Source organism: Mustela erminea, chromosome 12 (assembly GCF_009829155.1).
Source record: "Mustela erminea isolate mMusErm1 chromosome 12, mMusErm1.Pri, whole genome shotgun sequence".
Lineage (NCBI taxonomy): Eukaryota > Metazoa > Chordata > Mammalia > Carnivora > Mustelidae > Mustela > Mustela erminea.
In genome coordinates, this window is record NC_045625.1 from 73,833,914 (window position 1) to 73,849,737 (window position 15,824).

At 40.7% G+C, this 15,824-nt stretch overlaps 1 protein-coding gene across 12 annotated transcripts in view; it reads right to left on the reverse strand.

The window, feature by feature from the left end:
- TLE4 (TLE family member 4, transcriptional corepressor) overlaps positions 1 to 15,824 on the reverse strand; it is a 142,711-nt gene that overhangs the window by 84,716 nt on the left and 42,171 nt on the right. For 7 of the 12 annotated variants that reach the window (XM_032306466.1, XM_032306464.1, XM_032306461.1 and 4 more), the window contains one exon: positions 8,442 to 8,516. The exons of the other annotated variants lie outside the window; for them this stretch is intronic. In XM_032306466.1, coding sequence (XP_032162357.1) covers positions 8,442 to 8,516 — 75 coding nt within the window. The remainder of the gene's footprint in view (positions 1 to 8,441; positions 8,517 to 15,824) is intronic. 12 annotated transcript variants of the gene reach the window in all.

Here is a 15,824-nt window from a genome sequence, read left to right on the forward strand (position 1 = left end):
ACAATGGTGCAAAGGCAATTCAAAGGAGAAAAGAGTTACTTTAACAAATGTGCTGGGACCATCGAATCAAAGGTCCACCTAAAGAAAGAAAGAAACTAGATCTACATCTCATACCACAAACAAAGTAAACTCAAACTGGATCACAGGCCTCAACATACTTCTTCTAGAAGAAAAGCTAGGAGAACATCTTTGTGGTCTTGGGTGAGACAAAGATTACTGAGAGACACCACCAAAAGTTAAGGCTCATGAAGAAATAATTCATATACCCGACTTCCTCAGTGTTAAAAATTTCTGCTCTTCAAAAGATACTATTAAAAAAAAGATTAAAGAATGATTACTGATTGGGAGAAAATATTTGCAAAACATACAAAGGACTTACATCCAGTATTTTTTTTTAAACTCTCAGAACTTTACAATAAATAACTGACTCAAGGAAAAAGGGAGGCAAAGATATGAGCAGAAACTTCCCAAAGAATTCAGACACTCAACAAGTCATTAGCTGTTACAGAAATGCATAAACACATGGGTACTACAATCCGCCTATCGAAAATGGCTAATGACTCGAAAAGCCTACAACTCCTCTTGCTGCTGACGACGTGGAGTAAAGGTTGTCTCACAGAGTGTATTAGTGAGAGTACAAAACTATATGGTTACTCTGGAAAATAGTAGGTCAGTTACTTTTAAAATACACTAACCAGGTAACTCGGCAATCCGAAATCCAGGTAATCACCCAGAAGAAAGGAAATCTTATATTCACTTACAAAAACTTATATAAATCTGTATGTTAGTATTCACTAGGACTTTGTTCACAATCACAAAAAGCTACAGCTAACCCAACTGTCTTTCAGGGAGTAAACACACTAGTCTACCCTACAACAGAATATTGTTCAGCCATACAAAGGAACCAGGAATACAGGTAAGCACAGACAAACCTCAAATGCATTACTCTAAATGAAGATGAAAACTCAAAAGGCTGTATTAGTGTTTAATTCCATTTATGGGACATTTCAAAAGGCTCACTTTGGGAGAAAAAACATCATGGGCAGGTGCCAGGGGCTGGGGTAGGGATAAAAACTGATGATACAGAACAAGGGAATTTGGGGAGGAGGACAAGAGAGAAATATTCTCTCTCTCCATTGTGGTGGTAGTTTACATGACTGTATTCAGCTGCCAAAATCCATAGTACTCTATGCTAGAAAGGGTCAACTTCACTTTATATAAATTATACCTCGATAAATCTTTTTGAAGCATACAGAATATCAATAATGAATGTCTTGCTAGCTCCTGCTACCAAGTATAAAAAATATAAATTCATAAATGTATGCTTCATTTTTATTATTTTTTCTGTCTCTCTTTGTTCTGTTGTTCTTAGAAACTAAAGATTTACTGAAATTAAAATGTGTAAATTGAAAGTTGATTATGTGTAGTAAAATGCAAAACCAGAAAGTTTACAACTACCAAAACCTTAAAGATGATTCAAATGTAATTTGAGAATCATTTCAGAATACACTTTAGAAGAGGTTTAAAAATATCATTCAAAGAGAACCTAAAATGCGCCCCTTTGATATGACTTGCTGAAGGTATTCAAATATTTGCTGCATGAATGAAGGGGTAGATATAATCATCATTTTTAACCATTTGATAAAAGGTTCTAACCTTTTCACAAAGGACCTTGGGAAAACACCTAGGATCATAAATCCATTTTTAGATCAAAGATTCCCAAACTAAATTCCTAGGGAGCTTTGAGGAGAACACACACCAACAGTCCTTTTAGCCTAAGTCCTTAAACCCCTGAGCTGTTGTTCTGGGGAGCCTGCCCATTGCCTTCTTCCCAGCTTCGAAGGGCACAAAGCAGAGAGTCTAGCCACACGGGCACTGCTGCTGTTTGTAGGGACACTAAGGGCAAGAGGTCAATAAGAGAATCAGAAAAAGGGGTACAAAAAAGAGAAACACAACAAACCACTAACCAATCAAAGGGATAACAAAGTGCAAGCTTGCAAGCTGCCCTGAGTGAAGCCTGTTTTTCTGTGTTAACTCTTACACCCAGAGCCCTAGACCCCTACACAGGCCCGGCCTGCTGTGCTCTGGTGTGAACGAAGGGCAGATCACAGATCTGGGAAACTCTACATCTCCTTAACAGTGGAAACGCAAAGCCCACAGGCCTTTTACTAAGTCAGATGCACCCACCAAGACACGTTCTGAAACTCTTGTCACACTCTGTGCAGAGTTCTACCTTGAGCTCTGGAAATACACGTATTAGCCGGAAGGAGAGAGAGAAGGGTTCCTTCCTCAACAGAAAGAAAAAGAGTAGCACTTCAGGTTGGCAACAGGAAGGGAAGAAGAGAGGGAGGGAGGAAGAGAAAAAGGGGAAAAGAGAAAGAGAGAGGAAGAGAGGAAGAAAGGAAGGGAGGGAGGGAGGGAGGAAGAAAGGAAAACCGACTAGCGTCTAGAAATTTCTTCTAAGAAAGCTATGTAACAGAATCTGACAGAGTATATACCATAAATACAAATTAGAGATCCTGTTCTTTACCCACATTTCTTAGGGAGTCCTAAAGTGGAGACAGAGCTAAAAAAAAAAAAAAAAAAAATTACTTAAATATATGAGAGTCTTCGCCATGAGAGAAGGGAAATTGCTGCTTCTTAGAGCCTCATCAAATTGTAGTACAAAGATTAGATTATGTATGACTGCATCAATCAATAATGTAGCCCCCTGATCCACAATAAATGAATCTGTGAAAAACAAAACAAAAAGAGTGAGGGGCAGGCATATCAACATATAGAGGAATGTGTAGACTTAGGATGAAGCCCGCCTTGGCTCCCGTGCACGCATGAGTTGCAGGGCTCTGCTCACCTGCTCTCACAAGGACTCACAAGGACTGAGAGCAGGTGAGCAGAGCCCTGCAACTGCAGAACAGCAGCCCCCCTCCCCCAGCCTTTATCCCCGCAAGCCTCGTGCAGCCAGGGACCAGCATGTCTCATAAAGCCTTTCAACTCCAGGCACACTGTCTGGTAAAGACAGTCACAAAGGTGGAGTTAACGATCTCTGATGAAACCCAAATCTATTTCACAGCTTGTTTTTAAGTTTATTCCATATCATGTATCAGCTGGGAGAAGAAAAAGAAAGGGAAGCGCGTCTACAAATTTATAGAAAACTATTTATTTTAAAAAGAATCTGAAAGCTAAGCTGTTCAAGAAATAATGTTTTATGTGCAGAACTCATATCCAAAAACATACCACGATCCCAGCACCTGAGTACAGCTGCCTACCTACCCAAGCCCCCTGAAGGGCTCGGGGCTGATGAAGTAAAATCCTGAGTTTCCTAGTTTGTCCAAAAGTAAAGAGACAGGGCTTTGGCTGCACGTAATTTTAACAAAAAAGATCCCAGGACAGGAGTGAGACCTAGGGACAGTGAATCAGGGAAGAATGGAAATTGAGAACAAGGTATGTAACCCTGAGTCAATGACTACCATGGGCCACTAGCTGGAACTCTGTCCTGTTGGGACCCTTTGTGGAGCAATGAAGAAAGGATCTCAAAATTGCCCACCCACCAATGGGGCAGCAGCGGGGGTGTGGGGGGGTGTCACTTCCCTGGATGTTTGCCTGTGTGTCCAGATTACCTCATGGGGGTCGGTGTATATCCCTGACCCTTTCATACTCCTCGGGGGTCCGTGAAGGGTGGATTCCCCACCAAGAGCACCTGGAAATGCAAGAGCTTCACCGTGTGGCTGAGGACAGGTGTTGCCAAGCCTGGGGAAACACTGCAGTTGTACGGGCCAGGGCCAGAGAGAAAGGCAGACAAGGGGAGAAAGGGAACTGCGGGAATGTGGTAGCCCAGGAGGGACACCACTCCCTCAGCATGGGGGGGACACCTGTGCCCAAAAGAGGACAAGAGCACAACTATGGCAAAATTAACAATACCTCTAGCAAGCCTTTTATTAGCAAATACAGAGGTGGGATGAAAATATGGCTCTTGGATACTTAGTATCTTTCTGCTTTTGTTGAGAAAAATGAAGTATTTTTAATTGTCTGTCAAATTTTGTGTTACTGGAACCTGTGATAAGACAGGCAGGAACACACACACATTTTTATAAATACCTACATATGTGTATCTTCCAGTTTTTTGTCTAATGACCGATTAGTTTACAAAGACAACAAGAAACACTACCACAATGGCGTATCTACATGCTTCTGGAACTTAAAATGGCAGTTTTGAAATCTATCATGGAAAAAGAGGGACGTACATTTTCAAACTGTCATACCGCAAGACCCTCAGCCAAAATGCCAATCTGGAATGTGTGTGTGTGTGTGTGTGTGTGTGTGTGTGTGTTTCTGTGTGTGTATATAATCTAAGGCCCAATCATATGACAAGGACAATAAAACAAAATGCTAAGAGGAAGAAAAAAATCCCCCAAGGTATTTTCTTCCTTTTTTTAAACTAACTCAAACACATAGGATAGTAAAGGCAAAGTCATTTAAATCATTTCCTTAGTAATACAAGTAATATTTAAATAGATTTAATAGTGCTGCTCCAAACCAATGAATTATGGGTTTAAAACCTATTAAAATGTAATGTTTTTTTCCTGAGCTGAGAGGAGAGAGATTTAAATCCACTGAATTTTAATATTTCAGCTTGAGCTGCAGGAGGTAGAGAAAGTCCAAATGAACTATTCCATCAGCACCATTCAAGCATGAACATTTTAATCAGTTTTACTTCCTTGGAGTTCTCTAACACAGTTTACGCTGTCATTCTGAAAGCACTTAACACAGAGAGTGTGAAAAACCACCAAGGCTTGTTATTGCCTTCACAATTGATGGCAAATAATTTTGCAGACTTCCTATCATTAAAATGTCACTGCTAAAAATTGAGGTTCAGCATTTCTTGTGCTAAACTGCATTTTCCTACAAACACCATGACATACCTGTTCTTAAGGAATTTTTTTTAAGGGTTTTTCTTTCTTTTTTTTTTTTAAATGCATATTTCTACCATTTTCCCCCCTCAAAGAGTTAGGTTAAAAAAAAGAGCGTGGAGGGAAATCCAAAGGAACCCCACTTTCTATTTTTAAAAGCCGAACATTTTCTTTTCCAATGTTCATACTAACAAAACTTTTTTTTCCCCCTAATGGTGCCTTCTTTAGTGAAATTCTTATGAGTTTCCAAGCCAGTCTCCTTTATTAAGCATAACCACATTCACACAGCATGTGCTGATTATATAGTGTAATGGATTTAAAAAGCATTTTAAGATAGTCAGATGACTCAATTTAATAATACAGGAAATGAAAACATCATTTCTAATTAGATCATATTACTGATTTAAAACTACAATTTGTGTGCTGTTCCAACAGTGTGATCTCGCAGAGATTCTAATTTAAAAACACAGTGGCTAGTAGGACACATGACAAGATCAAACTAGATACATAACATTCCCTCAGCCCATTTGGGGGAACTCCGGGAAAGCTTCAAGGAAATGTGAGATATGACCAACTCAAAACACCACACAAAATATTGACTGTAGAATACAATACAGGAATTTTCCTAGGTTTTCTCCTTATAAATAAAAGATAAATGATATTTAACTTATTTCAATCTATCAACAGTTTTAAACTGAACATGACCTGTGAAAGAAATCATTATAACTGTGTTTCATTCCATTAAACACAACTAGCTTATTGTCAAGAGAACAAGCCGCCTCTCCAGGTTTCGGGCTCACTTCAGCATTTTGCATTTAAACTGCATGGATCACTGGTCTGGCTCATTTACCAATGAAGGTAGAATAACATTGCAGAGTTAAAAAGGTGCTTCATCAGATTTCATTAAATCTGGGAACATTTGCGCTTGTCTGCATGGTGTGCATACATATAAAACAGACACATATGTAGTGATAAACAAATGAAGGTCTGTTCGCAGGGGCTTTAGATGGGTCTTTGCCTCTTGGGAGGAGAATTTTCATTCCCTCAGTGGAAAAAATCATGGCCGACTCCAATCCCAAAACCAAGTACAAAAATATATATATAAAATTGGTCCCTCATCACTTTCGGTAGCAAGTCAAAATGGCACCACCTCACAACACAGCCATGCTCAAGGGGACACAGAGGAGCAGGCATGTGCTGTAAATTCCACCATGTGATAACTGAAAACTGCTGGACAGAAGGCATCACCGGGGCTGAAAGAGACAAAGACCACACACCACAGAGAAAAGCAGGAGTAGGGATGTATCAAGTGAGTTGGGAATTTTTTCATTTGATTTGTGACTCCCTAAAACTGCTGGGTTTGTTTTTCTATCTCTGCAATCTGTTTTTCAGAATAGTAAGAGAGTATGACAGTGACTCCATTTCCTGCTCAGACCCCAATAACCTAGAACCCCCACCAGATCCCCAACAGCACTGCTTTGATAGTATGTGGCTCTACCGAGTAAGATCTTCAACTAAGTTGTTTAGGTCACAAAATTAAACTTGCTAGATTTTAATAATTAAATCCATATATACACAATAGGTCAATAACCTGACAACAGTCTCATACATCACCCTTTCCCTGAGAAAAGGCAATCTGCCATCCCATCCAAAACAAGGTATGTAGAATCAAATAGATATATGAAACAGCACTGAAAAGATACTTGATGTGTGAAGAGAAGAGAACCTGAACCTGTTCTGAGTTTTAGATCTTCCCTCCTATTTTGAAGAAATAGTCAACATAGAACAATGGGGTTTTGATTCAGATTAATCTCTCCACTGTGCAGACAGTAACTAATAAGACTGGGAAAAGAAACAAAACAGCCTCTGTTTCCCGGAGAACCTGCTGCCAACCAGTCCTAAGGTAGGATGGACACTTGTGTTTTTGCAGTTCACACAAACAGTGAACACTAATAAACCAGAAATGACCCAGCACGCTCCCCTATCAGCCCTCCTGCACACATTCTCTCCTTCAACAGCAGACAGTGGTGTGGTGGGTGAGAAATGCTGGTTCTATCCCTGGTGACCCTGGGAGGTCTGGTAACCAAAATACATCCCAACGCAAACACGAGTGCTTCAAGCAAACACATAGCGCTAACTCTAAAATTACAGCTTCTTCAACTTTAAAAAATATATAACCTGCTGCTATTTTCTGGAGTTTTATGAAATAAAAACTGCTTGTGAAATGTATTCATCTCTCATCTCTCCCTCATCCCTAGAGCGTAGAAGTGTACAACAGATGAGTCTACACGGCTGGTTCTGATTCCGCCTTCTTTCCAAGGGCGCACTTCTGAGGAAATAAAGGTTGCCCCTTCCTATTTCTGATGTCTTCCAATTTACTACCAGTATTTTCTTGTGGTCAGAGGGCCACAAAACAGAGCTCAAAATAGCCCATTAAAAAACAAGCCACAATCAGACTCCGGCTCCACCACCACCGCCAGTCATCCCAGAGTTGTGATTTCCTTGTTAAAAGACAGAGGCATAATTGAAGCAATATCTTCACTTCAGATTGATTATCAGGCGACCCTTATCCGCATCTTCACTCAGCAATTTGAATTTTAATGAAAGTAAATGGAATAATTAGCATTTCAAAGTGTGTTTGATACACTGAGGGAAGGAAAAAAAGAGAAAAGACTTTTGTGTATCATCTATACACAAAAGAAAGTATTTGGGAGGGGGCAGAGAGAGGAAAGTATAGTTGTATTGTCTTCATTACAATAATCTAAGGAACTGTGTGTACCAGCTGCATAAATAGAGATGTAATATTGTGCTCTTTTCAGCTAAGATGTTTCACCTTTATTATCCCTTAAGTTTTAGCACCGTATTTTATTGCTTGTTACCTTCATCTGAGAGGAACAAAAATCTAAGGGGAGTTGGAATGATTGCCCAAACCTATGAGTTCCAGCAGGATTTCCATGCAACATTAAAACTACCATCACCAGGAAGAATATCCTAACTGGGCCACGGATTTTGCCAAAAGGTAACACCTCTCATCTAGTATCTCCTACTACAAATGGACACTAGCCCTGAAGAACCACTCATCACAGAGGAGGAAGAGTAGCTGGGAGATACAAAAATGTACATTTTATTTCACCAAAAACGGTATGAAGGTACTCTGTATTTGTGGAAAGACCAAAGAAATCAAATCATTTTACATCAGGGCAATCTCCATCTTTTTTTTTTTTTTACCCCCAGGCCTAGGCCAGCAACATGTGCTGATTGCAAAGGAAAGAAATATGAAAAATAACTATCTGGTCTCCTGAGGGGAGAATTTCTGGGAACTTGTCAACTGGAATTGGTGAGAATGTGATCCAAAGCTTTGGAGGTAGCCATCCAATTTCACATGAGACCATGAGACAGAAGGCGAAGTGCTGAATTTCACTTTGTGGTCCCCTATTGCCTTTTGCCCTTTTGATGGAACAAAATTTAAAGAGAGAGAGCAAGCAAGCGGATGACACACACTAAGATCAGAGCTAAAATGGAAAGGCCACGTACCCCAATGATGGCGTTCAGTTCGGCCATGGTCACCTGCTTGGCCCGTTCCACAGCCTGCACCACTTGTTGCTGGTGCTATAAATGAAGATCAGAAACAGAATACAATTATTTGCTTTCTAGTCAGTCAAGAACAGCTTTTCCTAACATGTCCTCTAACTTCAATTACATGCAAAACAGGATTTAGGGGTCTCCATATTTCAAACAAAAGCCCAGGTGGTCACTGACTAAATGTCTAGGGTACATCTGGGTCTCTACCGCAGAGAAGTAATGGGCATCCAACTGCACCCCTACAACTGGTAGAAGCAGCTTAAATTTTACTTGGATATCCAGTGGTGCACTGTGGCCCAGCATCTTCCACTAATACTAACAAACACAACAACACAACCCAACCCCCACCTGCTTTCTTTGTACCCCATTTTCTCTGCCAACTACATAAAAATTCTGAAAATATTTCCTGGAAGTACTTATTTTTAAAATTTCTCCTGATTGTTGTTACAGTAAGCACTAGAAGGCTTTAATTCCTGTTATGAAGGGCTGTATATTTAAAAGAGATTAAAGATGTACAACTTTCACTAGCAGTAACGTCTAAGGACTTCAGGTGTTTCTTTTACATGCAATAGAAAACTAAAACCTAAAAGTTTCATTTATTTATCCTCTGGAAAAACTAGGGTGGATAGTATAGGAAAATCCCACCCTCTATCCAGTACTAAAGAGAATAAGCAAGAACAGAGTATCGATAATTTATGTAATATTTTAAAAAGGAAGTAGCACAGAAGTGTCTGCAAGGAGGCACTCACTCACTTCTGGACACACACCACTGCGTGCACAAGCACCCCCCAAATATAAATATTATTCTCAACTAAATACACTTGAACACTCTAGTATCTATATTCTCAGATTTAGTCTAAAAAAGGTCTCCTTTGGACTTTTTTCAACTAGGTTTAGTGAATGAAGAGCCAAAAAGACCGTGCTATAAGACAAGCACTCCTCTGTATGGCTAGGAAGAAACTTGTTTTGACTGATCCTAGTTGAGAAATGTGGCTAACTTTCTCCACTGATTTGAAGTGAATATGAAGCTTTGCTAGCATATTGCTTAATACACAGAAAACGCTAAGCCATCAATTATACATGAGATTCCCCTTGAGCTACCTGGTATTACACTCCCAAACTCTCAAATATACACAGTAACTGCCATTAACTAGGGTGACCAACATTGCTACCTCTCAGCTGTGTAGGGTCAGAGGGGGTGTGGAGTGTGGAAAAGAAAACTGCTTTAGTTATCCATACGTGGTGTTTTCACCCTTGATTTCCTAATAGAAATGTACATTTTGTGCCTATAATATAATGGAAAGAAAAATGTCAAATGGATCACTGCATTTTGAGCTTTTAGTAAACTCTGAACTTTAAAGTAGATACCTCTGATTTTTTTCTTAATTTTAAGAGTTTTAAAAGGGCTTAAGAAACAATCCCAAAGTCATCTTTTCTTAAGATTTTATTTATTTGAGAGAAAGAGAGAGAGAGAGAACGCACAAGAGCAGGGGGACAGGCAGAGGGAGAAGCAGACTCCCCGCTGAGCAGTGAGCAGGGAGCCCAGATATCAGGACCATGAGATCCTGACCTGAAGGCAGAAGCTTAGCGGACTGAACCACCCAGGTGCCCCAAAAGTCTTTCTAGGTATCTCCATCCATTCTCTTACTCTTTAAAATATTTCCCAAAGTGAAATAACTCATTTCCTTCTCTATTTGAAGAAAGTAAAAGTCCTCAAGATTTAGAAAGACATTAGAAGGAACAGAGGGGTACACTCTATACAGTGACCGGTAACCGCAGTTCTTCTTTAAAGCTATCCTAACCAGTCTGTTAACCTACAAATACAGAGTTCATGTTTAGATTTAAAGCAATCTAGTTGTCAGAGTAGTGTAAAATGGCAGTACTTGGACAACAGAGAAAAACGACATGTAAGATGACTGGGATTTTTCAAATACTCAAAGTGAGTATATGGACAGCAACTGGTAATGGATTCTCCACCTTCTACTTTCCAACATTCAATAATGGCTGCTCAAAACTTTAAGAAACTGAAAGCCAAAAGGACCACATGAGCACACATCCAAAACACGTATCATTCATTCCACTCAGGCATCCAAACATTCAACAAAAGCCTTTTTAAGTTCTTACTCTGTCCAATTTCTATATATTACTGAAATATTTCCACATTAGTAAATATCCTCTACTTTATATTACGTATTCAAAGAACAGTTTTGTAAGACGGACATGCAGAAAATACAGCTAGTTAAGGCCTTTCTACCATGAAGATTGTTCAACTCTTGCTTCATAACCTGGACTCCCAACTGCCAAAACAGGCAAAGATGCCTGAGGGCAGAAAGGGTATCTTTCTGGCTCAGCATTAAAATCAAGAGCATTTCCTGAGAAAACCAGAAACACAGCAGTGAACCAGAACAGTGACATCTGATGTCCCTATAGAAACTCTTGCTAAAAAGCTAAAATGACAATGGAAGTCATGATTCAGCTCCTTTGTTTCCTTTCATGGCAGTGGCCATGGGCTAACACCACAGCTGAACTCTACCTGTAGTTCAGGATTTTACTTCCCTATTTCTGCTTACAACTGTGAATCATCTGCTGTTTGAAGCTCCCTAAGGCAAAGAATGCCTCCTCCCAGTGTGCTCTGAAAGCACCAGAAACACCCTGACCCTGCTCACTCAGCCGTGTTAGTAACCCAAGAAGAAGCACACCCCAGGAAAGAAAAGGCAAACGTTCAAACAAAGAAAAAAATGAACACTCGATAAAGAAGCCCCAAATCCTCAAAAACTGACCCAAAGGTGGCATTTTTTTTTTTCCATTTCCAATTTTAACAAATAAGAAGCTCTCTGACTCAGAAAACCAAGTTTTCACATCTCCTTAGAACCCTGATGGTTTTCCCATTAGGTCTGCCATCTCTTCCCCTTTCTTCCCCTTCCCCGTCGGCTTCTCTCCTCCCACTCCACCCTGCAGCTCATTTCCTCTCCCACTTCCTGCTTCTCCCCTCTGCCCCCTCACCACAAGTGGTGACAGCCACTCCAGCCCCAGTCAATCTGCAGAGAGCAACAGTCCTGTGGCCGTTTACTGCTCAAGCTGCTCCCTCACGTAGGGGCCCCCACTGAACTTTTTCTACCAGCATCACCAAATCAAGTGCTACTAAGAATATATCAATAAGCCTAAGAGGAGAGAGGGAGGCTCTAACTGGGACTCGGAAGGGTAGGGGGAAAGCCCAATAATTTAGTCTTTAAAATACTGAGATTTGTAATTTTAAAAAAGAAACCTTTCAAAAAAAGCCAAAAAAAAAAAAAAAAAAAAAAAAAAACCAAAAACAAAAACCCTGTAATGTGATTATGGCTGCACAACTCTGTATATTTACTGAAAATCACTGGATTATATATACATTTTAAACAAATGAATTTTGTGATGTGTAAGTTGTATCTCAATTAAACACTGTGATTTAGGGAATACAAGCAGGGATGGGGGCATTAGAATGAAATTCTACACATTAAGTCACTTTCCTACTTAACCTTCATCATCAAATTATTTTTTGCATTTTTCAGGAAAAGGCTTGAGATTAATTTTTCAACAAGAGACTGAAACGATAGAAGTCATAAGTCCAATAAAGCCTGCTGAGAAAACAGACCTTAACAAACCACTAATGCATGTATAACAGGTGTTTAATGTAGGTTTTGGGGAAGAAATGACAATGACCATACCTGCCAGCCAATATTTTAGGGCATGGTAACAGATGTAGTACTTCTAATAAAAACAGGGGGAAAAACCTCTACATTACAACTTGGAATTTTTTTTCATACCCACTCCCCCCTCCTTACCTCCTACCTACTTTACTGATAGGGGTAAGTAAAGAGGTAGTGGGTAAAGGCAGAGGTGTAAAGTGAAGTAGGATTTTTATAATGAACAACATTAATATTCCTGACACGTGACATGAAAAAGTCAGCACTTGGGATAATGGCCCCCAATCCTCAAAAGGAACTCCCAGACACAGAGCATCTTATATTATATAGCAAAGCCAAGACATAAAATAATACTAGGGGAGGTTATAGGAAGGCATGCCCAGCATACTTCCTAGAGCATCAGGAAAGGCTTTGCTTGCTTATTCATTCAGTCAATTATTTATTAGGAACCTACTGTGTGCCAGATGACTGTGGCAGGAACCAAGACTAGAGTCATGAACAAGACACTCAGTGAATAAGTAACACCCAAAGGCTCAGTAATATCACAACGGGAGGATAATTTCCATGAAGAAAATTACAGGATGCTATGCAATCACTTATTGGGGAGACAGCTAATGGAATCTGAGGGCTGAGAGCAGGCTCCCTGTGAAAGCTGACCCAACAACCGAGACCAGAAGCATGTGCAGGAGTTCTGTGGATAAAGCAAGGAGAAAAGAATCTCAGGCAGAGAGAAGAGCTTTGGCCAGGTCAATGGAGGAGAAAGGCGCGGGTCTGTCAAGCAAGAGAACCAACGTGGATGGTTGCAAAAGAACAGGCTAAGGGGCAGAATTGGGAGAGACAAAGCGAGGTGGGAATGAAAGCCTTCTCGGGCAGGGCAAAACACACAGGCAAAACTTTAAGTGGAAAAGTATTCACAAAAATAACAACAAAGGCAAGAGCCCGAAGTCACATGGGCAGGGCCCAGGCACACTCTCTAGAACCATACTAGCAGAAGTGAAATGTGTAAGGCAGGAGGAGGCCAAACACAGACAGGCTCTGCATGACATGCAGAAAACTTGGACTTTATCCTGGTAAGGCATTCTTTTTTTTTTTTTTTTTTTTAAAAGATTGATTTTAGAGAGAAAGAGCGCGCATGAATGCGAGAAGCAGAGGGAGAGAGAATCTTGAGCAGACTCTGAGCTAAGTGAGGAGCCTGAGTGGGACTCAATCTCACGACCCTGAAATCATGACCTAGGCAGAAATCAAGAGTCAGATGTTTAATCGATCGTACTACCCAGATATCCCCAGGTGGGCAAAATTTTTGTTAGAAATTTTAAAGCAGCTGAGTGTTATCAGTTCTGCATCTCAGTAAGATAGACCTGGGATAGTAAAGAAACTGGATGACAGCGAGATGAGCCAGACAGGAGAGAGAACAGGCAGAAGGCTAACACAATACTCTAGAGTGAAAGATAAACTTGAACTTGGACCAAATGCCCTTCCTGCTCAACAGGACTCATTAGCCACATGTACATAAAAAGCCACTTGCTCAGAACTAGTAAAGGCCTTAGAACATGAGACCCAGATGGCAGCAGTGCCCCAAGCACTGTAACTATAAACTGACCAACAAAAGCCTCTCCACCTTCCCAAAAGCCTACAGATTTCTAAATGGTGCCCTGGCTGCGGGGACTGGTGGGTGGCCTTGTAGTATCAGCCACAGGCCAAAAGCCATTAATATCCAACAGATGCGTTTCCCCTGCCATACCCTCCCCAAGCAGTACGTCAGTCTCTCTTGATAATATCCTCTGGAAGGGAACTCTCCACCACCTCAAGCACAAGCTTTTCCTATGTGGGGAGAATGGGCTCTAATATTATTAGAAAGCTACCTCTCCCAACTTCTTCCCACTGGATCCAGTTTTGCCTCTACATTCTCCTCCAATGGACTGCACTTCAAGTACACAAAAATGGCCTAATGTTTGTTTTCACTTTCTATATCCCCAGTTAAATATCCCTAGGCCACTGGCTTTAAGCCACTCATCCTCTGGCCGCTCCACTGTCGCTCCGCTGTGGTGCTCCACTGCCGGCGTGGCTAAACAGGTCAAATCTGAGTGAAAGAGTCACTCCATGCCCAGTAAGTCAGGCTAAAATCCCACTCAGTCTGTTTCAGCAACTCTACTGGCCCAAATAAGCTTTAAATTCAAATTGGCCATTCTTAATGGTATCCCAAGAAATGTTAGTCCCACAAGAAATCAGGTATTACTTAAAACAAAAACAAAACAAAAAACCCACCGGGTTTAATTCTGCCTATACCTGGTAAATGGCAGGTCTTCTCTGAGCTTCAAATCTCAGAGACTGAAAATGTATGCAAGGTTTTACATACAATTTTAGCTGTGAAACTTGGGACTAAGGCTTGGAAAGTACTGTACAAGGCTTTTTCCTACTGACCACCTAGCCTCACCTTCACTGCTCTGACCCACACGAGGACAGAGCATGCTTGCCTGACCTAACCAATAAATTCTCAAGTCCCTGCTTTCCAAGAGAACTTTCTACGATGTCAGAAACTTTCTAAATCTGTGCTGATAATCTGGTGGCCACTAGCCACCTACCAGTGGATACTGAGCACTTGAAATGGGGCTAATGTGATTGGAAAACTTAATTTGTAACCTTATGTAACTTTGATTAATTTTATTTTCATTTTTTTTTTAAAGATTTTATTTATTTATTTGACAGACAGAGATCACAAGTAGGCAGAGAGGCAGACAGAGAGAGAGGAGGAAGCAGGCTCTGCTGAGCAGAAAGCCTGATGCGGGGCTCGATCCCAGGACCCTGGGATAATGACCTGAGCCGAAGGCAGAGGCTTTAACCCACTGAGCCACTCAGGTGCCCCAGATTAATTTTAAATCTAAATAGCCACATGTGGCTATGGCTACCTTAATAGATATTATAAGCTCTACTTAAAGCATTGTAAAGTAATAATTCAGTAATAATCCAATCATCACCTAACTGAAAGTCAAAGAAATGAGTAGGTTTCTCGAAAGCAGGTTAATTTTTTCAACACATATTGGTAAGGGTTGGCATTGCTGCTTCTGAAAGGAGGCCGACATTGAAACCTGCAGAGAAGTTCTCCTTCCTGAGGACCATTTACTTACCGAGGGCAGGCAGGCTATAATGTCGCCATAAGGATCTCGCCAAATACACAACTGTCACTAAAGTACTCGGTCACATAAAAGAAGTCAGCTGGCCAAACCACGGAACAAGGGACAGGATTATGCTCCCTGATGCTTCAGTCAGTTTTGTAAGGGAAAAAAAACCCAGACTTTAAATGAAAGATTGTCCAATGTAAGAATCCGAAAACGAGACAAAATTCATGAAAGCCTCAATCTAGGTGTATTAGTCATTTCAGGACATCCCTTAGATATATAGCACTGTCATAATGTATTACCAGCACTGACAAAATGGCCCTGACTGGAACGCAGACGTGTCCTATGAAGGCTGCTGGCATTTAATGAATGATCTCTGAAGATGGTCTTGCGGGTGTCACCGCATACTTATCAGGAGATCTCTGGTGAGTTCAGCCAAGCTCGCCTACATCAAACCATGTTATCACAAGCCAGTGGTTCCTTACGAAGTTAACAAGCAATAAGACGAGTTAACCTGGTGCCATTATGAGGCGAGAACA